Source organism: Muscardinus avellanarius (assembly GCF_963383645.1).
Source record: "Muscardinus avellanarius genome assembly, chromosome: 7".
NCBI lineage: Eukaryota > Metazoa > Chordata > Mammalia > Rodentia > Gliridae > Muscardinus > Muscardinus avellanarius.
The window spans coordinates 21,654,131-21,681,565 of NC_137793.1; the positions used below are offsets into that span (position 1 = coordinate 21,654,131).

At 43.2% G+C, this 27,435-nt stretch overlaps 2 protein-coding genes across 2 annotated transcripts in view; one reads left to right on the forward strand and one right to left on the reverse strand.

The window, feature by feature from the left end:
• DOCK2 (dedicator of cytokinesis 2) overlaps nt 1-27,435 on the forward strand; it is a gene marked incomplete at both ends in the record, with an annotated part of 443,452 nt that overhangs the window by 213,327 nt on the left and 202,690 nt on the right. The gene's annotated exons all lie outside the window — the stretch shown is intronic.
• INSYN2B (inhibitory synaptic factor family member 2B) lies at nt 8,173-26,675 on the reverse strand (the record flags this gene model as incomplete). The annotated part of the gene is made up of 3 exons (XM_080699132.1): nt 8,173-8,359; nt 24,219-24,293; nt 25,339-26,675. 3 exons carry the CDS (start codon nt 26,673-26,675, stop codon nt 8,173-8,175), a joined length of 1,599 nt encoding a protein of 532 aa, XP_080555258.1.

The following is a 27,435-nucleotide window of genomic DNA, read 5'->3' on the forward strand; positions in this document are numbered from 1 at the left end:
GGGCTCCTGATGGGAAGTCTTTCAGTTCAACTAAACAAATTCTTCCTGAACTTTGGGTGCTATAGGGTGAGTTTGGACTCTCAGGGAGTGAAGTGAAGAACTGATAAGATGATAAGGAATAGCTCCAGGAAAATACAAGGCCAGCCTCAAGTGGGTTAAAAGGAGGGTGGCATCCAGTGAGGCAAATCAGAAAAACATACCTGCTTGTGGTGGACCAAAAGCTCTTCCAGGCCAGGGCTATATCTGTGATTGTTTCTCAGTGACCTTGTCACTGGCCTGGCATAGAGAAGGAGCTCCATAATTGTATATTGAAGAAAGCAATTATGATCTAGAATCCATCTGAGTGCTCTTGGAGCTGGCCTGGTGCATATGAGTGGAGATGGAGCAGAGATCCAATCTAGGAAATTCAGTCCAGGCCAGTGGTCTGAGTTTGTGACTGCTGGTCTTTAGAAGTGCTTTTCTCTTCTTTGATTTCTATTTATCAACTACTGAAGGTGTGTTGTCTTTTATTTAAAAAAGAAGAGCAGCCGGGCGTGGTGGCGCACACTTGTAATCCCCGCGCTTGGGAGGCAGAGACAGGAGGATCGCGCAGGTTCGAAGCCAGCCGCGCGCGCTGGCTTAGGAGACCCTGTTTCCAAATAAAAATGTAAAAATAGATCTGGGAGTGTAGCCCGGAGGTAGAAGGGCTTCCAGGAACCCCAGTACCACCAAAAAAAAAAATAATAATAATAAAAAAAATAAAAATAAAATAAAAATAAAAAAGAAATCCACAGAAACAAAAAGTGATGACAACACCTAATACCTTCTGGTCCTTTCCATCACCGGCTCATGATTTCTTCTGTGGGATTGGGTTCAGCACATGGTGTGCTCAGTGGAAGGGCTGTGTGCACTGCTCTCCAGTTCAGCAATTAAAATGACTCAGCCCATTTGGGTCAGGATAAAGGAGGCTTTTCTGTTAGCATAACCTGGTGTCACAACATGGTGCGTGCTACCTGGGAAACCGGGCTGAAGCACCAAGTAGAGGTCACGGTGTTTGGATGATGATCGAAAAAATGCGTATTGAGGTTTTTGTCAGGAGAAAAATTATGGGTTTCATCTGTGTGGAATTTAATGTAATGTACTTATGGATCTTGAGAATTTGTGAAAGCCATTCATGATAATAAAGCTTTTATTTGTTTTGGATCAAATAATCCTTCAGCATGATTTTATTGTCTTTTCACTTTAGTTGTGGCTGAAGCCACACTTTGTCCAAAATGCTCCATTGGTTAAACAGACCCTGTCTCTTTTAAATTGCATTTTGTCTGAAATGGACCAGGTCACATGTAATAAATGCTGGCATTTTAATAGAAACATTACAGTGAAAATAGTTAACAATCTGCTTTAATTTCAAAACTCATTTTCTTTCTCCTACAGTAAGGCAGTATCTTGGTGAAATGTGCAAAATGCATTGGGATTTAATTATGATGGCAATTTATTCTGAAACAAGGAGCTGGGCTGTCAATATGCAGGATAAAGTTGCAGGGAGTGTCTTGATGTTCCTGAGTGCTGAGAGCCATGTGGACCACAGCAGAGTTACAAGCCTTGGGCACATCACCTGCTGTAGTCCCTAACCATGGGAGGAAAGAGATAGACTGTAAAACATCCCTGTCATCAAGTGGTTCCATCCCCTTGTGAGGTCTGATGGACAAGGGGAAGACTAAAAAGAAAAAGAAAAAGATTATGAGTGATTTTTAGTGTCTCCTCCCACCGGAACCAATTTATTCATTAATTATTCCTGCAACAAATACCCAAATCCCATTGTCTTAAGTGCTGGGAATAAAAAGGCAAGAAAAACTGTATAGAATTCCTGCCTGACGAAGATCATAGGCTGGTTGGAGAGAAAAAGAAATACAGTCTCCAAATAGTTGCACATATATATGTATAAGAACAGCTATGCCAAGGACTTTGAGGGCAAGGTTCATGTTTACTAGGTGAATGGTTAAGAGGCTGCGTGTTGTGCTGTGGGTCAGTGATGGTGCTAGCCATAAGTGCCATTACTAGGTATATTAGTTTTATATCACAGTGACCAAAATACGTGTGAAGGACAACTTGGAGGAAGAAAGGTTTATTTGGCTTGCAGTTTCAGAGGTCCAGTCCATGGTCAGCTAGCTCCAAGGCTTCAGAAATGTCACGGTGGCAGGATATGGTGAAGGAGAGCTGCTCAGCTCATGGCAGCCAGGAAGCACAGCGAGTAGGATACAGGAAGAGACCTGTCATAGTCCCCAAGGCCACATCCCAAGTGACCCACTTCCTTTAGCCATGGTCCACTTGTCTATAGTTTTCTCTGTTTCCCAGTAAGTTCATTCAAATTGTTAACTCATCCAATGGCTCAATGTACTGATGCAGTGGGAGCTTTCCTAATCCAGTCATTCCACCTCTAAACATTGCTGTATTGCCTAACACATGAGGTTTGGGGGTCATTCCCGATCCCAAACAGAATACCTGGGAAGCTCCAATTTAACCAACAACTGGGCAGGGGGTGGGTGTGGTGAGAGTGTCCCAGGCAGAAGGAAGAGTAAGTAGGGGTTGTAAGTAAGATGGGGCTAGGGAACCCAGAGAGACTTAACATGACTGGAGGGCAGATGGAAAGGACCCATGCTGGAGTTTTCTAGAAAGGCAAGAACTGCAGAGCTTCTCAGTTGTGGCAGCAGACCTGGTTTTAACTCCCTACATTTGTCAGGAAGCCATTAAATGGCATTAAGCCAGAGTGTGAGGTGTTTCTGGTCTAAATTTTAGAGTGATTGCTTTAGCTGCTGTGTGGAAGATGCATGGGAGGGGAAAGATAATGTGGGGAGACCACCAGGCGGTTTTTGTGCAAAGAGGCCAGTGGAGAAATGAAGGACATTTGGAAAAGGAGGCCCTCAGTGGGGAGATTTGCTGACCCAGGACCATGGTTTTGCCTAGCATTATGACAGCCAAGGCCCACGTGGCACCAGCAGATATGTCTCCACTCACCAGAGGCTCAGGGCCCTAGTGTATTTGTGAAACCCCAGGTAAAGAGATAATATGCTTTGGTTAAAGCAGATGGGGAGGATATTGAGGTACAAGTATCCAAAAGGGGATTATGATCATTAAGCTAGCCAGAAAAGACTTGTACCAGAGCAATCAATGTTGGATTTAAATGTCTCCCAGGTTATTTTCTGCTTGATGGGTATAATGATCAGAAAACATCTTTGTTTCTTGGAATTAAAAAAAATGTTTTAGCAGATATCAAGTTGCCTTAAGCAACATAGAATTAGAGCCTTTTAAAGTAAAGATTATATTGGGGACTTTGATCAAAGGATAAAAGGAAGAATAGGACTCAAGTCCATCTTCAGGGGATCCTGGGACTGTCTGGTGCTGCACACAGCCTATGTACCAACACATTGCTCCCGATATCCTTTACCCATGTGATGCAAATCATCCAGCCTAACTCAACTTCCCTGTGCTTCAGATGGAAGGGGCCAGCTCTTAGAGTCTTTCACTTCTGGGATGTTTCAGTCCATGCACAAGAATCCTTCCCTCCTCAGAGTGCTGTGCTATGTCTGACATGCTTCAGAGTCACTGAGCACTTAGCTATTGCTAGTCAGTGCCATGGTTTCTGGTGGTTCTAATAAGGCCAGGGAGAGTTTGTTCCTTGCCCCTCTTCTTTCTCCCAATCTACTTCAGTCAGCAAATATACCAGTGCATGTGCATATATTGAGCACCTGCTGTGTGCCCTGTATTGTGCGCCAGGCTTTCTCTAGGTTGTCAGGACACCCTTGTAAGACAGAAGTTATATGTTATAAAAAGAGGAATCAGAGGCTTATAGAGGTCAAGTAACTTGCCCAAAGTTGCCTAGCAAAAAGAAGTCACAGGACATACTCCAAGCCAGGACTTCTGGTTCTGTGTCCAGAGTTTTGTTTTGCTTCTGCTTCCCCTAAATAGGTATTTCCTAAAGTGGGAGACTCACTTTGAGTGTAAACAAGACGGTTTCAGATGTTTTAACGGACAAGGCAGAAAGAAAACATCGACTCTCATGAGGAGAAACTTGTTTTCTTTTCAATTCTCCCTCAAACATCCTGATTAGTCAAGTAGAAAATGGTTTTGGTACTAATGTGACTTTAGTACATGCTGAATATTTGCTAATATCCCTTCTTTGCAAAGAGAGCTAGACTTGGACTTGGCATCCTCAGCCTTCAAAAGTATAAACACTTATGAATTTAATAAAATTATTCTTATTTTGCCTTTTACTTTTGAGAACATAATTCTGGTTTTCCTTGTGTTGGTGATACAAAGGTACTCTGTGTTTGTGTGTGTATGTGTGTGTATGTGTGTGTGTATGTGTGATACTAGGGATTGAATCCAGTGGCATTCAACATCTGAGCTACACCCACAGCCCTATGTTATTTATTTATTTATTTATTTATTTATTTATTTATTTATTTATTTTTGTGGTACTGGGGATAGAACCCAGGGGGATTCTACCTTTGAGATACACTACCACCCGATTTTTTTTTATTATTCTTTTATTTGAAATAGGGTCTCACTAAGTTGCAGATGGCCTAAGTACCTGAGGCTGGTCACGAACCTGTGGTCCTCCCAACTCAGCCTCCCAAGTACTAGGATAACAGGCATGCTCCATCATACCCTCTCCTATTTTATTTTTTTAACAGGGTTTTACTTAGTTGCTGGGAGCCTCACTAAGTCAATGAGACTGTCAACTCCTCTGTCTCAGCTTCCCAAATACTTGTATTATAGTCATGCACCACCATGCCTGGGCAAATGTACCTTTTAAAGAAAAAAGTTGCCAGGCGTGGTGGTGCACGCTTGTAATCCCTGCTCTTGGGAGGCGGAGACAGGAGGATTGCGCAGGTTCGTAGCCAGCTGCGCTGGTTTAAGAGACTCTGTTTCAAAAAATATAAAATAGGTCTGGGAGTGTGGCCAGAGGTAGAAGGGCTTCCAGGAACCCCAGTACCACAAAAAAGAAAAAAGTTGAACAGGAAATAAAGAAAAATATTGAATAAATTAGAGCCAGGCATATGGGTATAGTGATAAAAATCATGAATGTGTATCTATTTGCATGAAGCTGGGTATGGCTGCCATAGTGCATGTCTCCCTTACTCTCAGGTGGATTGGACTCCATGTGACCATGTGACACCAAGTTCTAAACCTGTGCTTTGCTTGTCCCTTGGAAATGTGTTAAAGCAATTATAAGAAAAGCCATCCTTGCCTTTAGGACCATTGAGGTGTCCTTCCTGAATTTAAATTTTATAACACAAATCAACCCAAGCTAATAATGGAGTCTTAAAACCTAAGAAAAAATATGTAAGTTTATTGCAAAAGATAATATTCCATTTAAAACAGTTTAGAAATTTACAAAACCTTACATTAGTACCTCGTCTTTAAGAAGGTGCTCTATAGATGAGCTGGTATTAATTGCAAGGATAGTGAGTACGCATGTTTAACTACAGAGAAAGCAGCTACATAAACTCTGGCAATTTAAGTCGATATATTGGTCTTTTCCTCTTCAGATTTATAAAAGTAATTTTTGCTAAATTAATCTTTCTCCATAAAATCATATAGCCTCAAGTATAGCATTTCAGTAGAATATTGTGATTGATGTTACATAATATTTTACAAAGAGGCAATGGTTTTCACATGAGTAAATGGGTAGAGTTTTGGTATATATGTGTATGTGGGGTTTTTGAATAGAGAGACAGTCTTTTTTGTTCAGCAGGAAGGTATTTTTCAAATCCTTTTTCCTTACAATGAGTCTGCATGTTCAATTTTCAGAAGGGATCTCCGTCCCACTTTCAGGTCAGTGGCCCAAGCAGTGTAGGGTTGTGCTTTGATGTCAAATCATTATACCTTGGTTGGTTTTATTTCTAGAAATATCAACATTTTCCAATTTCAATTTCATTTAATGCAGTTGAGGGTTTCCGCAATGCCCCCAACTTGATGCATGTAGGAGACTACATGAGGTTCTTGGTTTTGTGTGGCTACCTCAAATATCTCTTCCTCCCACCAGGGTCACTCGGGCAAAAGCTCTCCTAGCCCATCTTTGAGAGGTTCTGTTCATTTGAAGTTGGAAGGTGCGTGGAACTTACACAGTAGGCATAGTAGGCTTCGCATCTCTGCTCAAGAATGGAAAAACAAGCCCTGAAGAGTTAGACAACTTGCCCAAGCTTAGTGGGATCGATACTCTGTTGCCTGGGCCTCTTAGTTCTAGGAGCAGGGTTATTTTCATTCCAGAATGATGCTCAAGAACATAAATCTACTTGAAATTAGCGTAAGCAAAGCAAATTAAGATGGAAGCTCTACTACAAGATAAAATTACATAAGAGATCCCACATGATTCTGCTTTATTGGATTATCCTCTGTGCTGTTCTTTTCCGTTGCTGGGGCTGACTGAGAGCTGATTGTGTGGATACAGAAAGATAGATTGGTGGCTTTTAGCCAGTGGTAGCATATCTTATTGAAATGTGGTTTCTTAAGTATGACAAGTGTATTTATCTTAATTCTAACTTGACGTTATGCATTCTGGTCTCATTTTGTGGGTTTAAACATTACACTAGAAACAGAACAAGCACATCTTGAATGACATTCCAAGACTTAAATAGTGCAAGCCGAGATTCCTTGCCAAATTCCTCTCTCACGCGCCCTGAACTAGCTTTGTGCACTGGAGCACAGTGACGGGGAAGGTAAAACCGCTGGGCGGTTTGCTCAATTAGTCTCAATTTGCAGTGGGGACGTACATCATACATTTCCTGTCCACATGGGATGCCGTGCTCCACCAAGGCCCCAGATGCAGAGTCCATGGAAAAGGGGGCTGTGAATGCCTTCCTGATGTAAGGTGGTAAGCTTCAGGACCACTTTCTGGCAGTGTCAGTCTAAACACAGACTTGGAGGGAATTTAATTTAACAGGAAATAATCTGAGCCTTCCATCCTGTCCCTCTCCCCCAAGAGTAAGTAGCAATTACTTAATTATATTACTTTAGGAGTTTGCTCAGCCATGCAAGATGGACCGTAAGCCCACGTATGAGGGTCTTGTCAAAAGAATGAGTCAGACTTTAAAGAACTCAGACTTTGGTTAAAAAAACTCTTTATCACTAAAATGAGAGAAAACCTCATCCTCATCCTAGTCCCGCTGCCTCTTCCCAACAGGCGACTGTTGCCTGGTCACTAGAAAGGGGGAAGGTATGGATGAATATATGTTTGGACTTATCTACAAGGCTGATGCAAAAATGAATGGATGAAAGAGGACGTTGTGATCTGTCTGTGCCTTATAGATGTCACTGACAAGACAGAACCAACAGACTGAATCTCATGCCCTTTGATACCCTGGGTAAATTAACTGTGGAATCTTCAGAGTTTAAGCCTCAACCAAATTCCACCCATTTGCCAGGCAGTCTCAGGCCCCAGGCAGAAGAGGCATGATGGTGTGGGAACTACAGCTGCTGAAGCCCTCTTTGAATTTCAGCCATACTGGATGGCCATATTAACAAGTCCCTGGTGCGCTGGGTGACCTTACTCTGCTACACACCATAAAGCCAATATCGCATGAGATGACAGCTCCTTAATTTGGGATCAAGGGGCTAATTAAAAATGAAAATGGCCCTAGCACACCAGGGCGATCTTGCATTTTTTATGCCCTGCTCATTTCTGTTGTGCTTATATATGCTGATATTCTCAGAAAACTAAGTTTTCTTATCTATTTTTTCCCCCTTGGGGTATCTGCTTCTAGCCCTCATCTGTCCTCCTGCTTTGCACAACATTTATTCATGTATTTTTCTTTAGGGTTGACACACCCAGCATGGGAAGGAAGTACTTAGCATGAAGGGAGTGTGAGAAAATTCGATGGGGGTTTTGCTCATGATAGGAATCTTGATGTAGCAGACCCAGATGAGGTCTGACCTTGTGTGACGGGAATACAGCAAGTGGTCACACCAGTGTCCATGAAGTCCTCAGTGAGCAGTGGCACCCACTCCAGTAAGGGTGGTGACCAGGTGTCCAGTGGGGGCCATACCAGCCCTAAGGCTATCCTCTCTCCTGCTTTGCAGATCAAGGGGCTCCCAGCCCACAGCCTTTGGGAAAAGCAGAGAAGGCCAGTGGGCTGCCACTTCTCCATCTCAGAGGAGAGCCTGGGAGAGCAGAGCAGTGGTCCCATGAGCTCAGATCCACCAGAAGCATTTCTTCTTCACCTTCTTGGTTTTCCGCCTTAAATCCTGCTTCTCTGGGGCTGGGGGTTCTGCTGGGGACTTTGGTGGGGAAGGTACCTCCTCAGCTGGCTCCACTTCCTCCAGACTCTGCAGAACCTCGTGGAACCTGCCTTCCTGCTGCCGAAAATCATACTCTACACTGAAAAACACAGAGAGAAAGGAAGGAAAGAAAGTAAGTCCAAATCAGGACACGCCGATTAGCATCACTGACAGGCAGAGAAGGGCCTTATAGACCCAGCAACCGTGTAGCCTTCGCAAGGCTGTTCTACCTCTCTGAACCTCCCACTTGCCATCCATTGAATTGGCACCTACAACGCGTCCCTCACGGAGATGTTATTAAGTATAAATGAGGTGTGTAACATGGCAGCCTAAAGGTAGGTGTTCAGGAAATACTAGATCCAGATTCTTTATTGCATTTATTTGATGCTCCTCCTGCTTAATGTTAAGTTTCCCTGTATTAGGCATGAAAACTGCCTCATTTTAAAACATTAAAGTAATATAAGGGAATATATAATAAGACTGAGCTCAATGTCTTCCTCTATGAAATGAAGGTAAGAGTGGCACTCTATCTCAGAGGCTTTCTTTGGAATTAGTATGTGCAAAGTGAGATGCTGTATGTGATATAAGCCTTCCATGTGTGTTCATTCCTATTACATGAACATCTTCTCTACTGAAATACTACGTCTTGCTCTTTGAATTGCTTCTTGGCTCAGCAGTGTCTCCCATAAGACCGCCTCACAGTATTCCTCAGTGCAGACAGATTGAAACATTCCTCTTTTGATAAACATTTCCCAGTCTTATTTTCTATTTCATTTGTGAATTTTAGAATCATTAGTAAACAGACTCAGGTGTATTATGTTGCTATCACAAAGGCCTGTGAGGTAGACAGGAAGCCACAGGGACCGGGGTCCTTAGGAGCTGAGGGTGCTAGGATTTCGAGCAGAAGCTCCGCTCTGTGAGGAGGGGTGCTGCTGCTCCCCTGACCTCTGGAAAGCCGGCAGCAGGCCTCAGGGACTCTGGGCCTGCCTCAGCTCTGCTCAGCCTCTCCAGAACCCGGAGAGTCTAACCAGAAGAAGGAATCCTGCAAGCTATCCCTGCCGGCGGCGCGAGCTTGCTCTGTCCTTAATTGTTCACTTTCCTCCCCGGGAGATTTACGTACAGAGGGGTTTTCAGGGCTGGTGCTTACAGGAAAGCTCTTAAGCTCTTAGATGTGTTTGTTACCTGCTTTCATCCCAGGGCTCTCAGAAAACTCAAGGACGAGGAGCCAGCATGGGGGTGTGAGAAGGGGAGGAAATGCGGAGTCATGAAAACAGAACATGCTCCTCACTCAGCCAGGAGGAAAAATAAAAAATGCATACGGAGGACAAAAGACCCCACACTGCTTCGGGATATGATGTGGCTGGCTAGAGCTTTTATACTCAGCAAGAGCTGAAAGGCAGCCATCATTAAAGGGACACCTGCCCTGTGTACCATCCCCAGGCTATCCCAGGATCAGAGTTAACACTGCCTCAAAGGCGAATCACTATTGCCACGTGTGGCCAATGAAGCCCCAAAAGGTTCCTCGTCACAGAGCATTTCAAGATAGAAGACAGGACTAAGGAGAGAAGGGCAGGGGGCCTGGTTTATGGCTAGAATAGCACTGGGGAGGGGGTCTAATCATTTCATTTCTTTATTTGAAGGTCTCCATCCAGATTTTCCTCTCCTTTACTTATGTCCTTTCCCTTTCTGTCCCTCCTCTGTCCTCTGATAGGGGCTTAATCCTGGCTGGGTGACCTATGAAGTGGGTGAAACACAGGCCCTGTTTTTCAAAGCACAGCTCCATAGCTTATTGATCATGAAATCTTGGGGATGTCTTTTCCCATTTTCAAGCAACAGAACCCTCACCTACACAATAAGCATGGTACCGACAGGGAGGATCTTAGCCAAGTGTAAATGGTATGTACCCCTACAGTGTGCAGTGTAGAGTAGGTTCAAGCATTCCAGCCTGTCATTCAACAGACACTGTTTGAGCATCTTTCATGTGTCTAGGTGCTGGGGAAGGTAGACAGACTGACATTCTCCCTGGCCTCCTGGTGCTACTAGCCCAGTGTCTGTGTCCTCAGTAAATGATAGCCCAATGAGTACCTATTAGAGAACATCTATACAGAGGTTAGTTTACCAGGTCAGAAGCATACATAAACTCACACACTGAGTCCCTGCTTTTGGAGGCATTGCCAATCCTGCACCCCAATTTGTCTTTGGGGGCTGAATGAATTTCTGTCTGCATCATGTGCACCTCAGTCTCCCCAGTAGAAAAAAATGAGGTGGATTCAGAGACTGTGGAAGTCATCTCCAGCAATCTCTGCATTGCACCCAGGAAGGGCTATAAAGTGGTAAGTGCAAGCTCTGCTTCTCACGCCCCAACAGCAATGGCAGCATGCATGGTTCACAGGCCAGGAACAGCTATAGCCACAGTTTCCCTGGCTCTTAAAATAGCCCTGTCCTACCTACTGGGGCAGAAAAACCAACCTCCACTATAGAGTTAAAGAGAATGGGTTTCCCTATTACATGGTATAGAACAGCCTATCTATGCATTCATCCATGCATCAATCCATCCACCCTGAGCTCAACACTGTGCTAGGTTCCAACAACACAACAGAAAACCAGACAGATCTGGATACTATCCCTGTGGGTCTTACCCCACCCCACCCCAGTACTTTAGATAGGTGATTAAACTAACAGTTGATTTCAAAATATGCTTCTTATTTCTCTCAACTACCCCTCTTGCCAGTTCTTCACCCATATGTTCCTTCCAAATTATATGAGCAGACACATGCACCACCAGCTGCCTTTTTCTATTCTTATACAGGAAACTTCTGACTTTATAATTCAAACAAACAACGATAACAAACCACCTGAGTTGGCCAAGATTTATAGGTGTCCTAATACCTATTAGGACAAAAAATGGTAGGTAATTTTAGAATGTGTACTTGGCAGACCTGGGAAGAATAAAACCAGGAGACAGAACATAAACACCTTGAAGCACAGCTCAATGCAAAGGATGGAGTGATGGCTTTTGAGTCGAACACTCAGAAATGGACCAAGACTGCAACACTCACTGGCTGGTGACCTTTCTATCACCCAGCTCAATGTGGAGGTTATGGCAGCTGCCTCACTGGGTGAGCGTACAAATAAGACATGATAACAGGTGCAGTCACTCCTGTCTTCTCCACTAAGTCCTTGCCTTAGGAACCCAAAGCCTCACCTCCTCACCTCCCCATTAGCTCCTGGTGATCATACCTTGCCTGCAGTGCTGCGCTTCACCTCTCCCCTCTGTGTACATTCAGAGATTAATACAGTATATGCTCTTTATGTTTCTATGGAAACACAGCAGGGTCCCATTATAATCACTGGGATTTAGGGAGTTCCCATCACCCCTCTTATGACTGCCTCCACTGGTCTTGGTAATTTAAAGGGGATTGAGAATGACTTTCTTTTCAAGGCCAGGCAAATAGTAGACGATAGAGAAGTGTGCGTGTGTCTTGGAAAGGAGTTGATTAATGTTTTTTAGGCCAAAACAATTTATTAATATAAAGGAAACTTGTCACTTTTCTCTTCTTTCATATGTTTGACAAACTACTAATTACTTTTGAGGGGAGGACAGGGAATATGTTTTGCTTTGGTGGCAGCTATCTTATAAAGGGGGAGAAGCCAGCACCCTGCTCCCTCATCTGCTTTATCTTTAGATGGGAGAGGAAAGAGGAGATACCCACCCACACAATAGTTATCAAATCCTTGAGAAGAGGAGTAAATTTCCAACTTTATGGGAATTCGAGTAAATTATTAGCAGAGGGCTGTTATAAACTCTCTGCTTTGGGTTTTGGCCCAGAAATCATGGTAGAACACCAACAACCTTTCCATCCTTACCTGTCTTTCTCTTTTTCCTTTGATACTTTAGACCTTCTCACCTGCTACCATCTTCCACCATCCACATCCTTTATACATTTTAGATCCCATGCAGAATCATAAGAAGAAAGATGAGTACTGGGTGCTTAATTTATGCAGAACCCAGGAGCATAGTAGGGGCAAGAATTTGTTACAATACAGGATTTAGGGCTGAAGCCATTCAGAGAGTTTAGACCAGTCATGGTGGGTGAGGTTGATCTTCCCAGGATGCACAAGATACAGGAACCCAGGTTCAGGGATGTCCATTTCTCTGGGGAGCCTTTGAGCCCTTCATATCCAATGACAAGCCTGAGCCTGATGCCACATAGCATTGAGAAAGTGAGCTGTATGTAAACCAAGAACAAATGAGAACTCAGGTTTTTCCTCCTGAGGGTGCCTCACTAATCCAGCTGACAGATCAATACTCCAGCCACCATGCTAAGTGAAAAGCAGATTATTTTTTTTAAATAATTGAAAGCAATGAGAGTTCTACGCCTGGATGAAGAAAAAGTAACGAGCAGGTAGAAAAATAAAACCTGATAAATATATAAATGTGTGAACAAAGCAGAGCTAGGTTCTAGACAAAGGAGCTTAGCTGGGCAAGCAGAAGTTGGGTTTTAGCCCAGAAATCGTGGTAGATCAGAAGTTGGCTGATTCAAAAGGAGATGCAAGTTTATATAGAAACAAAAATAAATAAAAAGAAACCTCTCACTTTTATATATCACCTTTAAATTTTTAAAACACTTCAGAAATGTGTGTTCATTTTATCCTCAGGATATCCCAGGAAGATGGGAAGGTGGATATGCCCATTTAGCAGACTAAGCAAGTCGGCAAAGAAAAGTCGCAGTGAGAATTATGATGAGATCTCAACTTAGTGTTTGGGCTGCTTTAACAAAGTACCATAGATGAGTGGCTTAGCCAACAGGAATTTATTTCTCACAGGTCTGAGGACTGAGAAGTTCAAGTTCAAAGTGCCAATACATTCAGTGACTGGTGATGACCCTCTTGTGCTCTTGTTCACAAATGGCTAGCTGTCTTCTCTCTATAACCCTACATTGTAGAAAGGGCACAAACTCTCTGGAGTCTCTTTCATAAAGGCACATTCTTGTCTATGATTATGAAATCTCTAATCTCATAATCACCTCCCAGATGCCCCCTTCCTAATTGCCAGGACACTGAGTATTAGGATTTAACATAGGAATTTTTGAAGGGATACAGATGTTCAACCCATAACACTTGGTTTCCTGACTCCCAGTCCTTTGCACTTTTTGTATGAAAATGGATCAAATATTTCTACTAAGAGCCTGGCTCTTTCAGGACCATCATCTCAGGAGAAAAAAAAGATGAGTACCTGGACCCCACTCAATTAGAGCACATAGTAATTTAATGGGTAATAATCATAACTGTGATAGAAGAATAACCATCACTCGTGGAGTGAAATCTATATTACAGATACTATAGGCAAGTTTAGTTCATTTTTGTACATAATTCTCATAGCCCCATAAAATAGATATTATCTTCATTTTTTAAATGAGAAAACTGAAGCAGAGAGGTTAAATATTCTGCCAAATGCATGTACTAGTAAGTGATAAAGTCCTGATATGAACTCTAAGGGTCTATCCCTAAAGGTATGACATACTGCATATAGAAACATATCTGTACCTGTGTGAATTCTGGATTGTCAGAGGTATGTAGGTATTGGGTGGGTGGTGATCAAGGCCTGGCACTCTTTGGAACCACAGAAAAGCTGGGCCAGGCTGCATGGGGGACCCTTTATGGTCTAGCAGATCAGTCTACTCTGCAATATTCTCTCTAGATTTCAGGGCAACTTTGCAAGTGAGGCTGCATATCCAAAAAAGAAATTCATACCTTAGAAGGCAGCTTTTTCTTTCTTTGTTTCTTTTTTTTTTTTTGGTGGTATTGGGGTTCCTGGAAACTCTTCTGCCTCTGGGCTACACTCCCAGACACCTATTTTTTATATTTTTATTTGGAAACAGGGTCTCTTAAGCCAGCGAGGCTGGCTTTGAACCTGTGCCATCCTCCTGTCTCTGCCTCCCAAGCACGGGGATTACAAGCATGCGCCACCACACCTGGCTAGAAGGCAGCTTTTTTAAGGTCACATTGGAGATCAGTAATCTTGAGTCTAGGATTGGCTGCTGATACCTTCACACTCCCTCTACAGGCGACTCTTGCTCTTTTATAAAGAGAGATGTTGACGTGCTACTGCCAGAAACCCTACAGTGCAATGAGTGGTCGTTGACAGCTCCCTAAAGACAAAACATCTCCCAAACTCCTCTCTACCTCTTCTCCATCTCCCACAGGGACGTTTCTGTGTCCTTCTCACCACCAAACCCAAGCGGACACAAATTTATTGGACCCTATAACTTTGTTGTTTAAAGAATTATCTGTAAGAATGGATGAATACTGCTTAGGTAGTTTGGTTTCTGTCCACTTGGGTAAATCATCCCACATAGGAAAGTAAGGATTTCAGTGTATATGCCCCCAAACAGTCTGGAAAAGATATTCTTCCTAAAATTTACTCGAGTTTGCTCATTATTTACAGGACATAATTTTGAGATTCACAACTTGCAGCCATCTCAAATTGGCAAGCACAACCCTTCTCAGGCATCTATCTGCCAATGAGTCCTCAGAGAATTGCAGGTTCTCTGGGCATGTAAACAAGCAGGGCCAGTCTATAGGAATCTGCACTGCTGATAGTATCTTTGAAGGAAGTTTAAGGCACTGTGACAAGAAGCATAGTAATCCCTCAGAAAGGATCAGTCATTTCAGAGAAATGTAACATGCATATTCACCCTGGAGGCAAAGTCAAAAGGGAAGAAGGATGATAGACTCTCCTGAATCTAGGATCTAAGTTGGTACCCTGGATGCCTTGGATCTTGGGCAACACACTCAACCTCTGAGTCTCAATTTCTTCATCTGTAAACTGGGAATGATGATCCTGCTCGCACTTTGGGCCCTTAGGGAGTCTAAAGTGAGATGACGCGTGCACAGTGTTACCAGAATGCTCGACACAGTGGCAGGCTCGACAAACGGAAATGCTTTTTGTATAAATATGACAAAGAAATAAAGATCGGATTCCTGCATGGTCACTGTGGCCTCTGCCATCAGCACTCGTTTGTTATTCCTGTGAAATACTCAACTTGCTTAATTTCATGTTTATGGCATGTTTCAACCTCTTTAGCTATTAATGCATTAAAGTAGGTTTCATTTTTTATTGCAGATAAATTGCTGAGACTGTAAATCCTTCTCTTCTCTTACATCCAAGGGAAAAGAAGAAAGGGATAAAGCCATTGAGGGAATTAAGCAATAGAGACAAATAAATGTCTCAGCCATCAACCTGCCAAGGCTCTCAGAATTTCACCTGTACCCCAAACTCTATGGCTGTTTCCCAAAGAGACAAATTAAGCTTTATTTGTGGCTGGTTGTTTGGGGATGCTGGGTGGATTTTCCATGATGTGCACGTCCCACAGTTTGAATTGGTGTTGCTCAGCCCGTATTGGAATTTAATGAGAGCCACAAATGCACCTGCGATTACTAGAAGGCACAATCTGCTGTGTGCTTTGTAATTATTTTTCACTGTGGGCTCCATTGCTGGTCAGAGAGAGGACTATGGCTAGAAAGCTGGCTCTCACAGTTCACCTGGCACCACTCTGGGAGAGCGTCATGAGCAGACAAAAGGAAAAATACTAAATAATTTAGGTGGAAGGTTGGTTGCTAAACCCATAGGACTGAGTGCATATTGCAATTTGTAGAGAAAGGCCTTTTTCTTTGGTTAGGTAATAGTTTTAAGTGGCAGGCAAGGCTAAAGCCCAGTGGCCACAGAAGGAAAGTTAAGAGGGCCTTTTGGCACCACCAATTGTATGACCCCAGGTGTTCTCTTGGCTCTCCTGAGCCTGTCTTTTGTGGACAAGACAAAGCTCTTGCTTTTCTCTCACAGGGTGCACATGTGGTTCATGTCCCAGGGAGCCTCCATGTCATACACTGTAACTATAACAACTGTGAGAGGAAGATCCAGGAACAAAGCTGTTGGCTGATAGGGACAGATGGGGGTTCCTGCAGAGTGTCTCCTTTTGAATATTTGTTAACTACTTCTCAGTTTGGTTCAGAAGAATTTTAACTGTGAAAATGTCAATATATAATAATAATTATGATGATGATGATGATGATGATGATGATGATGATGATGCAACTTGTGGTCTGTGGAATTTGTGGGAACGACAGGATGGTGATGGAGATGGCAAGTTCTAGCCTGGTACTTAACCTTAGGTGTTTTCCTAGGTTCGTGTGTGTGGCGTGATCACAGCCCTCTCCAGAAGGGGAAACTGGTAGGGATAGTCAGTCCTTGGCACACATCCTATCAGGTGTCTGCAGTGCATCCTCTGGGACTTACTGCAGGGAAGTGCCCAGCATTTGGATTCCCAGTTGGGGAGGAGAATTGGGCTTTCATTGCTCTTAACCTTAATTTCAGGAGAAATGTCAGCCTGGCTTGCCAATCGGTTCCTCATCTCAGATGAGGAAGATGTGGGAGGAACACAAAGCTTAATTCCCTAAGTAGTACATAAAGCAAGCCTGGCCCCAGAAGAGCCTGAGACAGGATGGTTTCCCCTTCTCATTGGAAACAGGAGGCATCAGGAAATATACTTACTCCAAGATCAAGTTTCCTCTTCTCCTTTTCCTCTCCTTTGTCCCCATTCTACCTGCATCTTATGAATATAATTAGATCTGTGTATGACCAGCTAATCCTAAAATCAAAGCCAAGAAGAAAGTTAACTCCTCTTTCCAAGGATGCATTAAAAATAAATGCTAGTTTCTGAACTATTTTATGAGCAAGAATTTTCTATTAATGGACTGGTTGTTACAAAATTTTCTAGGAAACCAGTTATCATTTTCTTCACTCAAGATCCTGATTTTACCTTGTTTAGTGTTCATCAGGCTTCAGACTTTCCCAGGAAGTGCTGCTACTGCAGAGTGCCATCCTCCACCTCCCCTTCTGATGCAGCAGATGTGGGGGGTAAAGCGCAACCACCAGTACAAACAGAGAACCAGGGAACTCTGAAGCAGGGGCCCATGGTCACAACTTGAGAACACTGTTTAGTGGATGCAAAGCCCCATGATAGAAGCCTATATAAGTAGTGATAGAACGTTTCACCGAACTCAAACAACCATCCATCTAGAGGCCTCTGAAGGCAGCATGCTGCCGAAGGAAGGCTCTGTGAGGGAACACGTTCCCTGCCTTCTCCAGCTTTTAGTAGCCACAAGTTTCCTTGCCTCATGACCACATGGCTTTGGCCTCTGCCTCATCATCCCATCTTCTCTGACTCTCTGACCAGCCTCCCTCTTTCCTTGATGAAGACCCTTGTGATTACACTGAGATACCTAGGCAATTCAGGATATTCTCCCCATTTCAAATCCTTAATTTAATCTCATCTTCAAAGTCCCTTTTGCTGGATAAGATCATATTGATACGGTCCAGGAGTTGGAATATGAACATCTCAGGCACTATTCTGCCTACCACCATGGATTTTGATGTTTTTACCAAAAAAAAAAAAAAACCTACAGATTAATACTTTAAAGGTAACCAGGACAGTCTGGACAAATGAAGAGAAATATTTCAGCACAGAGGGAGTTTTGTGGCTCTCCAAAGCCAAGTTTTGCCTCTACCACCACAGCTGGGAAGTACTAGGTAATAATGCTATGTGTCCATGAAGCCAGGATCTCAATGTTTTATGAAAGCACAGCAGACTCTCTGAGTCGTCAGAAGATGATTTGATTAGGTTCCATCTCATTGAAAGTACGTAGTATTCCAAGTATTTTAAAATTGACAATTCATGTACTACATTCGGCCATTATTTGATTCAGTTCAAAAGAATCCACTGAGTGCCTGCTATGAAGAAGTCTTTTTTCCCTAATAAGAACATCTGATTAAGACCCTCCATGTCATTATGCAAAGCAAATGGTAACAGTGACTTTGCTTTGGGGTGATCCAGACAGCTGTCTCAAACCCTATGCTGCTTTTAATTCCTCCTCAAGTTAATGCAGTCATTCCTCTGTGTGTGTGTGTGTGTGTGTGTGTGTGTGTGTGTGTGTGGTACTGGGAATTAAACCCATTGGCATTCTCCCTTGCTACAAGCCCAGCCTCCCCCCCATTTTTTTTTTTTTTTTTTTTTTTGTTTTGAAACAGGGTCTTACTAGGTTCTTGAGAATCTCACTAAGTTCCCGAGGCTGTTCTCAGATTTGGTATCCTCCTGTCTCAGATTACCAAGTACTGGGATTACAGGAATGTGCCACCATGCCCAGCCAGTCATCTCTTTGACAGGAGTCTACTGAGCACAAGCTACATATTAGACATTGGTTTATGACTTTGAGCTACTAACCATTTGCTGGAGAAACCCATAAACACTGTTGTGATGCATTGGGATCATGGGTATGGGAGAGGGTTGTAATGTCATGGTGTCCTTCTTGGGAAGGGGAGCAGGTTATTCTTGGAACTGGATTTTCTTGGAGAACTAGGAGATGCCCAGACAAGGTGACATAGAAGGGACATTCTGGGAAAGGGAGGGAACTCATGTAAAGGCATAGATGGTTGATGGGAGGCTTAGCCAAGTAGTTCTCTGTGGCTAGAGAGGAAAAGGAGATGCAGCAGATAAAAAGGCTTCAGTGTTACAGTCAAAGGGATTTAAGAAATTATAAAAAAAATTAATAGGACCGGAGCATGATTACTTAGCAGGAGAATAACATAGAGATTCTGTTTTAAGTTGTTATTATTTGGGATGGGCAAAAGGGACACATGGCAAAAAAAAAAAAATAGCCAACATTTAAGTGATAAATGATGAGGCCCTTGCAAGGCCAGAGCAGGGAGTCATATTGGAGGGGCTAGGTGGAGTTGGTAGCTAATTCGATGTGCATAGTGAAGAAGAGTGAGTCAGGGGTTGGGTATTGTATATCTTTGTGGAACTGCTTCATGGTTAATGATGTGGAATAAAGTAAGAATTATGAAGGGAATCCAGTTTGTGGGGGATATTGGTGTGTTTGGGGATATGATGAACTTGGGGTACCTTGGGAGATTTCTATGGTTTGGATGAGTGTCCCTCAAGGGTCTATATGTTAAAACCTCAGTGTCCAGTATGGCAGTATTGGAAGGTGCTGTGACTTTTAGTAGGTGGAGCCTTATAGGAGGTCCTTAGGTTATTGGGAAGGTATCCTCAGAGGAAGTTATGGGGCTCTAGACTCTTAGTCTCTCTCTGCCTCATGATCAAGTGGTTTGTTTTTCCCATGTAGCCCTGTCACGATATGCCACCTTCACTAGAAGCCAGAAGCAATGGGGCTTCCCAGTCATGAACAGGAGCCGCCAGAGCCATGACCTAAATAACACTTTTCTCTTTATAGCTTAGTTGCCTCAGATATGTTCTTATAGTAGCATGAATCTAACCAATACATATTTTAAAAATTATTTATGTATTTTAATTTTTATCGGTGCATTTTAGTCCTACATTTTAATGGGGTAGAAGATGGTAGAGGCATACACGCACACATCACTCATTTGGCTCTTCCCCAATTAAGTGGAGGTATTTGCAGTTAGTTGAAACTCGCATGTGTGTGTGTATATATATATATATATATATATATATATATATATATATATAAAACACTTACATACACCTACACATCGCAGGAAAGAGGTGGGGGAAGTGGTGCAACAAAAATAAAGTTAAACTCTGTGGGTGCAGCTGAAGCAATGGGGAAGATGCTGAGGATGAGGAGAGGAGCAGCCGGTCCAGATAAACCCCAGATAAACTCTTCTGTTTCTCTCTCTTTGCAAGCACCTTTCAGATTTTACATGGCCTATCTCTCCCTGACCCATTGAAAATAGCAGGTTTGCAGCCTGCTCTCATCTATTTCCTCAGCAATGTACTTGGATGGTAGATGAAAAAAAATTTTTTTTCTGGGAAAGACTTATTTTTTTCTCTTGAAACACTAGGAGGATTTTATTACTAAAATCAAGTAGATTTTTTTTCCCCCAGGAACTATGTCCAGTAAAGAAATGCATGAACCATATAGTCAAAGTCCTCCAAAGAGGCTCTGCTGACTATTTTTAGAGTGAATGTAAAGATAAGTGCAGAGAGATGGCTGGAAGAGCAGAGAATGGGGCGAGGGAAGGAGGAGGGGCGGCTGAGGGACCTCATGCCCTTGGCAAGAAGACAAGCACTTAGCTCCTTAGGGCACCAGTTCCTAAGCTTCAGTCAGTGAGTGGGTCACCACACTCATGGCTCTTGTGAGATTCCCCACATCATCTGCACAACTATTTACTTAACCTTTTTTTCTCTAAATCAATCCACTTTTTAAACTTAAAAATCAATTATACAAAACAGGGAATAACACTTTTGAAAGAGAGACCTGCATCACTTACCATAAATATTTAAGAGGATTAGTTTGAAAAGTTAAAAGCTTCAATAAAAAAAATTAAAAATGATTACATTCTGGCTAGATACTGTTGCGTGCTCCAGGCTATGAACCTCAGACCTGTTCTCTCTTTGCAAAGAAATGTGATAAGCAAGAATTAGAAAAGAGTTTAAAGCCTGGGCGTGGTGGCACACGCTTGTAATCCCCGTGCTTGGGAGGTGAAGACAGGAGGATCTCTCTGGCTTAAGAGACCCTGTTTCCAAATGTTTCCAAATAAAAAAAAGTATGAAATAGTAAAATAGATCTGGAAGTGTAGCCCGGAGGTAGAAGGGCTTCTAGGAATCGCAATACCCCCCCCCAAAAAAAAGAGTTTAAAGACATTGTAGCACCCAACATACAGTTTGCCTCTGGATAATCAAAAGGATTGAAATAAATTTGAAAAGAGAACAACTTTCTCATTAAGTAATTCAGTGTTATCTAATCATGGGTATCATTTGTGGCATTCACTCAACCCTTTAGGTAAATTGTCCTAGGCTTGAAACTAAGGAGAGGTGGGGGAAATGAAGGGAGACTTAAACAGCCTGGAAGCAGCTTAAGGTTTACAACCAATTCCCACCCACTTCCCTCTGTGCTCAGTTAAAAAAAAAAAAAAAAACCAGAGGGAGCCAGGCATGTTGGTGCATACTAGTAATCCTAGCATTTGGGAAGCTGAGACAGGAGAATACAAGGACAGCCTCAGCTCCTTAGTGAGGCCTTTTGCAACTCAGTGAGACCCTGTTTCAAAATAAAGAATAAAAAATAGGGCTGGGGTATAGCTCAGAGGTAGAATACCCCTGGCTTCCATCTCCAGTACTATAAACAAACAAACAAACAAACAAACAGAACACCAAAAAAAAGAGAAACTCAAAGGAGTATTTCTCCCTGGTATATGGAATCCCTGGAAGCCCCCTGAGAGCCATGCATGAAATCTTTACTCCAGTGATTCTTGGTGATATAGGGTCTGAGTGATCCCTGGCAAGAGGAGCAACCAAGAAAACTTAGGGATGGAGAGTAGGAGTTGGGTAGAACTAAATGACCTCCTCCCAGTTGCCCTTGGCTGATAGGGCCTGTGGGAAACACCACTTAGGAAACCTTATGTGTTGCTAACTTAGCAGTGACATCTCCAGAGCAGAAGGCCCAGTGGGCAATCCATCAAGCGCCCACGTGCTTTATGCACAGTGATGTGGCCTGGGCCCGTCAGTCATCAGGGAGAGGGACCGCAGCTTAACGAGGCCTGAGGACGAGTACTTCACATCACTTATTCATTGGTTTCTAAGATCTGACTTTCCAGGACACAACACAAGTCTGAAGTCATTTGAGATTTTTTTTTAATGACATCTCTCATCTTTCTACTGTTGCTATGATGGGGATGCTGTTCTGATCTCTCTGCTTTCATCATATTAATTGCCTGCTCCTTCACAGTGGTTAGCTACAATACAGATACAGATACTGTCTGGGCAGAGAGCCTGTCTTTGAATGGCAATGAGGAATGCATGCAAACAACACATGTTCTTCAGGAAAGGCAGGTGTGCTTGGAGGCTTGCTAACACAGCCAGGGGTGGAACTTAATTTAGAATGTTTGCTCAGGATGTCTGGAGGAAGTACAGGGAAAATGTAAACATCTCCAGACTTGTTGGAAGGTCAGAGTTTAACCAAATATTGCCACTTTTAATTCAGCTTGGAATAACAGAATGTCAGAACTAAAATGGACCATTGGGACTGTCTAATTAGAGTCTCTTTGTCAAAGAGAAGACTCAGAGGCCAGAAATGACTTGCCCAAGTTTAGATCATGAAACTCACAGTACATCAGGAAATGACCACTTGCCCTTTTTACTTACATAGACCAAATAAAAAATCATTTTAAGTTAATAGAAAATAATCATGTAGCTATCTGAAGAGAGACTGTTCAAAATGTAAATGGAAGTTAGTTCAACTTAATTCTTCTTGTGTATGGGAAGTAGTGTTTGTCTTCCCTGTCTAGATATTTAATAATTTTTGTCCTTCTAGTGATTAGAATATTTGATTAAGATAGGAGACCTTAAAAAAAGGAGAAAAAAGTAGCAAAGGATAATTGCCTACAGATACTTTTCAATGCTGCAAATGCTTCCTCGGGTTCCCTTTTCTGAAAGGGAGTTCACATTGAGGTAAATGTAATTTTTGTGTGTGTGTATGTGGCTAGTCCTAAATTTTCTGTTGTTTGGCAAAAACATGTGATCCCATAGATCCTTTACCCAAAGAGTTGACAGGTTCAATGAGCAAATGTCCACAGCCCTACCTAAGTATTAGCAGGGTTCCACGCACATGGTGCTTTATCAGGATGAAATCCCAGGATGCTATCAGGAGAAGGAAGATGTTTCTAAAAGAAGATATGGGCAACCCAACTGGGCTGCAGTCTGCCCAGGTCCTGAGGTGCTATTCTTATTGGAAAAAGAATAATGCAGAAAACAAAACCAACATTTTTGTCAAACAAAATTAGATGTTAGCGACTGAAATAACCACTTTTGACCACTCATCCACTATACCACCAAAGGTAGACTTCCAGCTGGGAAGCCATTGCTCTCTCTAGTAATAACAGTGATAAACTTTGGATTTGTACAGAGGTTTGCATTACAAGACACTCAGTGTATGTTATCTCATTTGGTGCTCATGGCAGCTCTCAATGGGGATCACAGTTCCCACTTTACAGATAAAGAAACTAAGGCCAAGTCAAGTTAGCTAACATCAGACTTGAGAATTCAAACACAGATCTTTGACTGTACATACAGTTCAACTATGTAGTTTTCTTTCTTTCTTTCTTTCTTTCTTTCTTTCTTTCTTTCTTTCTTTCTTTCTTCAGTACTAGAGATGGAACCCAGGGGCATTCTAACTCTGATATACACCCCAGCCATATTTTTTAATTCTTCATTTTGAAACAGGGTCTCACTGAGTTGCAAAAGGCCTCACTAAGTAGCTGAGGCTATCTGCAAACCTCAATCCTCCTGTCTCAACCTCCCAAATGCTGGGATTACAAACATGCTCCACCACACCTGGATCCCATTTGTTTCTTATAAAAACCATTTGATTGCAGCAACATTGCCCCTGCTGGGAGGATGGTGTGTTTAGAAATAAACACAAAATGCTTAGCACAGTTCTTGACTTGTAGCAAGTGCCAGGTAAAAGATAATGACCGCAATGTGATAGAGAGGCAATGTGATAGAACAATTGATAGAACAATTGATATCACGAAAAAAAAAAAAGATCCTTCTCTCAAAACAGTGTCTTATATGAGCCAGGCTGAACTTCACTGAGAATCATAACACCCCCCTCATAATGTATCATCCCAAAATGAGGTGCAAGTGTGCACACAGGGCTCACCACAGTGCTTGGACTTAAAGTTCTCTGAGCATAAGGATGATTTTATGGAAGGGATTTGCTCATAGATAAGAGGGCCAAGCAAAGCAATCCTTGTCTCAGAGCCAAGTGACAACATCTCATAAACACTTTACCTCTTAAGACTCAAGTGTTTGTCTTTGCCTTTCTCTTGACTTCATGCATTTAAGAAAGTTTACTAGAATGTTATTTGGACCCCATGACTTGCACACGCTATGGGACAGGCCTCTGTTGTGGCCAGGTACCTGTATATGATGCACGCCGTGTTCTGACAGGTGCTGCAGTTATTGAGATCTTGGCCCGTTCGATAAAAGTTGCGCCTGCAAGACAGAGTGTTTGCCAGGTAAATCTATTGGCAAAGGCCGTGGGGACCCACACGTTCCACCAACTCATTTCTTTGTCCCCATGGCACAATATTCACGATGACCAGAAGTTGTGTGGCGAATATAAATCAGGAAGCAAGAAAAGTGTGACACTGGGACCTCACTTTGGGGTTTTATACATCTTTAAACATTTTCAGATCTGAAGGAGTTTTTCTGCTCTCAACCATCCTGGAAGATGAGGGATTTTATAAGTGGATAGAAATGATTCTTAAGACTCCTGGCTCCTTGGTTCACTGCACTCCTCTCTGCATTATCACAGTGTTTTCTCTTTTAAAGCAATGTAGATTCTGATCCCTAACAGCAAATGCCAGCTAATTACTTCTCTCTGGGACACTTTTAGATGAGTTTTAGCAGTCACTTTCTCTAGATCTTTAGAGCACTTTCTGCAGGGACAAGAGCAGTCCACACCATGCAGGTCACTGCCTGCCCCTCCCCACAGTGCTGAGTCACTCAGGAAAGCATTTGGTGACCTTTTTCTCTTTATAGAATTGTAATCTTATTTCAGTTCCTCCTGAGTCTGTCCACGATGGACCAGCCCAAGTCAAAGTGGCCAGCAGAGAGGAAGGTAAGCCATATGCTTCATGGCCACCTCGAGTCCTTTATGAAAAATGAACACACAACACTAAAGGCTGTGCAAATTCAGTAGCTCACTAAGAGGCTGGTGTAAGCCTCTTATGTTTCCCCTTTGTTTATCAACTGTATCTTTGTAAAAAATCATGTATAATCACTCTTCGCTCTCTTCAATCTGTTGATACCCAGAAAAAAAAAAAAAAGCAAATAGCAATGGAGACCCACCCAACCCGCCAAAGCCTAGAATGAAATAATAGGCAATCATAGCAAAGGGAGGCCATTGGCTGAAAGCTGGGGAAACAACAGACCCCAAACATTTTAGAGACATTTCACTGTTGGGAACCAGTGTTCTGGCTCTTGCCATCTGAATGCCTTCACCTCACAGTTTTTAATATCAAAACATTCACCGTACCCTTCAGTGAGAGCTCGAGCTTTCTCCAAGTCTTGAATTACATTCAGAAGGACTTTAATTTTCTCTTGGTTCGAGTGCAGAGATTCCTCCACGGATTGCAGCCGGCCTTGGAGGTCGCAGAGCTCGCCCTGCGCCAGGTGAATCTGATTAATGCCACTAATCTCCCTGTTGCTCTGAATCTTGCTCTCACTCCTCGGAAGAGAGGAGGGGAGGTGATCGCTTCCTGAGCAGTTCTGAAACTCTAGGGTGTCTGACCCACTGGGGTTCTTTACCTGCTCCTGACACACAGGGGCAGATTTGGATGCACTGCTAGTTTTGAATGATGTCATGTCCTGGTGACTGTCACTTGACGCTGGACAGTTGGAGACTTGTCCTGGGTGGGCTGGCTGGCTGTGGGAGCCTGGAACAGGAGAATCGTGAGTCTGTGGAGGTGAGGGAACACAGGTCTCCTTTGATGACAGCGGGCCAGGGACTTTGTCATCGGAGTTGTCTTTGGGCAAAAGCGACTGGGGCTTCAGTTTCCCTGTGCCCGATGTATAGTTGGCACCACTGGTGGTATTTAAGCAGGAAGGGGATCTTTCTAAATCTGACGTCAGTATCCTTCTCCCATCACCTGGACACAAGTCAACCAAAGGGGGTTTGGTGTTGCTTGTTTCAGCTGATCTGTCTGGGCTGAGAGTAGACTTTCTAGCTTCCCAAGAAGGACTATGATAAATATCATCTGGGACCTGAATGGCAGCTGTCGCTTTCTCTGAGGCCCTCCAAGTCCCAGCTTCCAAGCATATGCTAACAGGCCCATTGCTTTGTACCTTGGGCATCCTAGGGAGACATGGGTGGGATACTTTGACCCTCCGAGGTCCATCTTCAAGATGCTGAGCCAGCCGTAAGTAGGCAAGGTCAGAAGACACCATGTCCTGCTCAGAGAGGTTGCCGTTGACCTGGATGGCACTTGGGGATGCTGTCGGCATTTCCACCAGGGACTTGCTAGCTGTGAGTTTCTTCCTTTTGAAAACTGGGAAATGCTTCCTGAGACTGGGGGAGGTTTGGATGGCGATGTTCTGAAAGCCCCCTGCCTTCTGGGACCTGGGGAAGGACAGCGAGTAGGTGGGAGAGTGATGGTGCTTGGACACTTGAATCTTCCCCATCACAGCTGGGTCTTCAGGAGCTTGGCTGTCACCCTCAGCTAGGCCAGTGGGATTCTTAGCGGTCCCATCTTCCTTGAAGCGCACCTGCTGCGATTTGCTCCTGCGGTGGTGAGGAGGTTTCACAAGCTCCACCGACTCCAGGCTGTTCCGCTTCAGGAGCACGGGCCTCACTTTCATGCTTTGCTGGGCCATCGAGCCTCAGTGGATAGGAACAGAGTAATACACTTCTCCTGGACACATCTCTCTTAGGTCTTTGGAGCAGCATCTAATGATGGCATCTCAGACAAGGAGACTTGCCAGCTAAGATGGAGTGGTTCTCTCCTCTTACTAAAGGATGCCTTGCCGGCCATTCCCAGTCTGTAGATTCTCCTAAGGAGCTGTCTGAGGTGCTTCCCCTGCTGTGAAAATATTATTCTGTTCCAGTCATAATTGCTACATAGAGAAACAACAGTTAGGCTAACTACTGAACATCTGATTTTCCAGGAGAGCTGGTAGGCTGTTTATTAGGGGAGGACATGGGGCAGTTCTGGTCTTGGAAGAAGCTTGCTGTCTTGAACAAAAAGACAAGAAAAGTACTGTCTGGGAGTTAGTGCCACATCCCCACTGTGTGAATTCCAAAGGAAAGCTGCCACATCTAGAACATATGGCTTTCTAACCCAGAGCATCAATTTTCAGTGTAAAGCCATGGAAAACTTAAACACATCTTCTTGCCATAGCATGTAAATGGGCAGAGAAATAAATGACCTGGAGGTTTGCTTCTTTGGTGATGCATGATGCACCTAAGGTAACATCCCCATTCATGTCAATCACAAATTCCTCCTTCAGAGCCATTATTTTCTTTCATGCTGTTTTCCTGTTCTTCAGTGAGGGAAATTTGTCTTCCTCAATAGCCTCTCAAAACTCAGTGGGGTGTGACCAGGACAGGATTGAGGCATCGGGGACATTCAGAGGG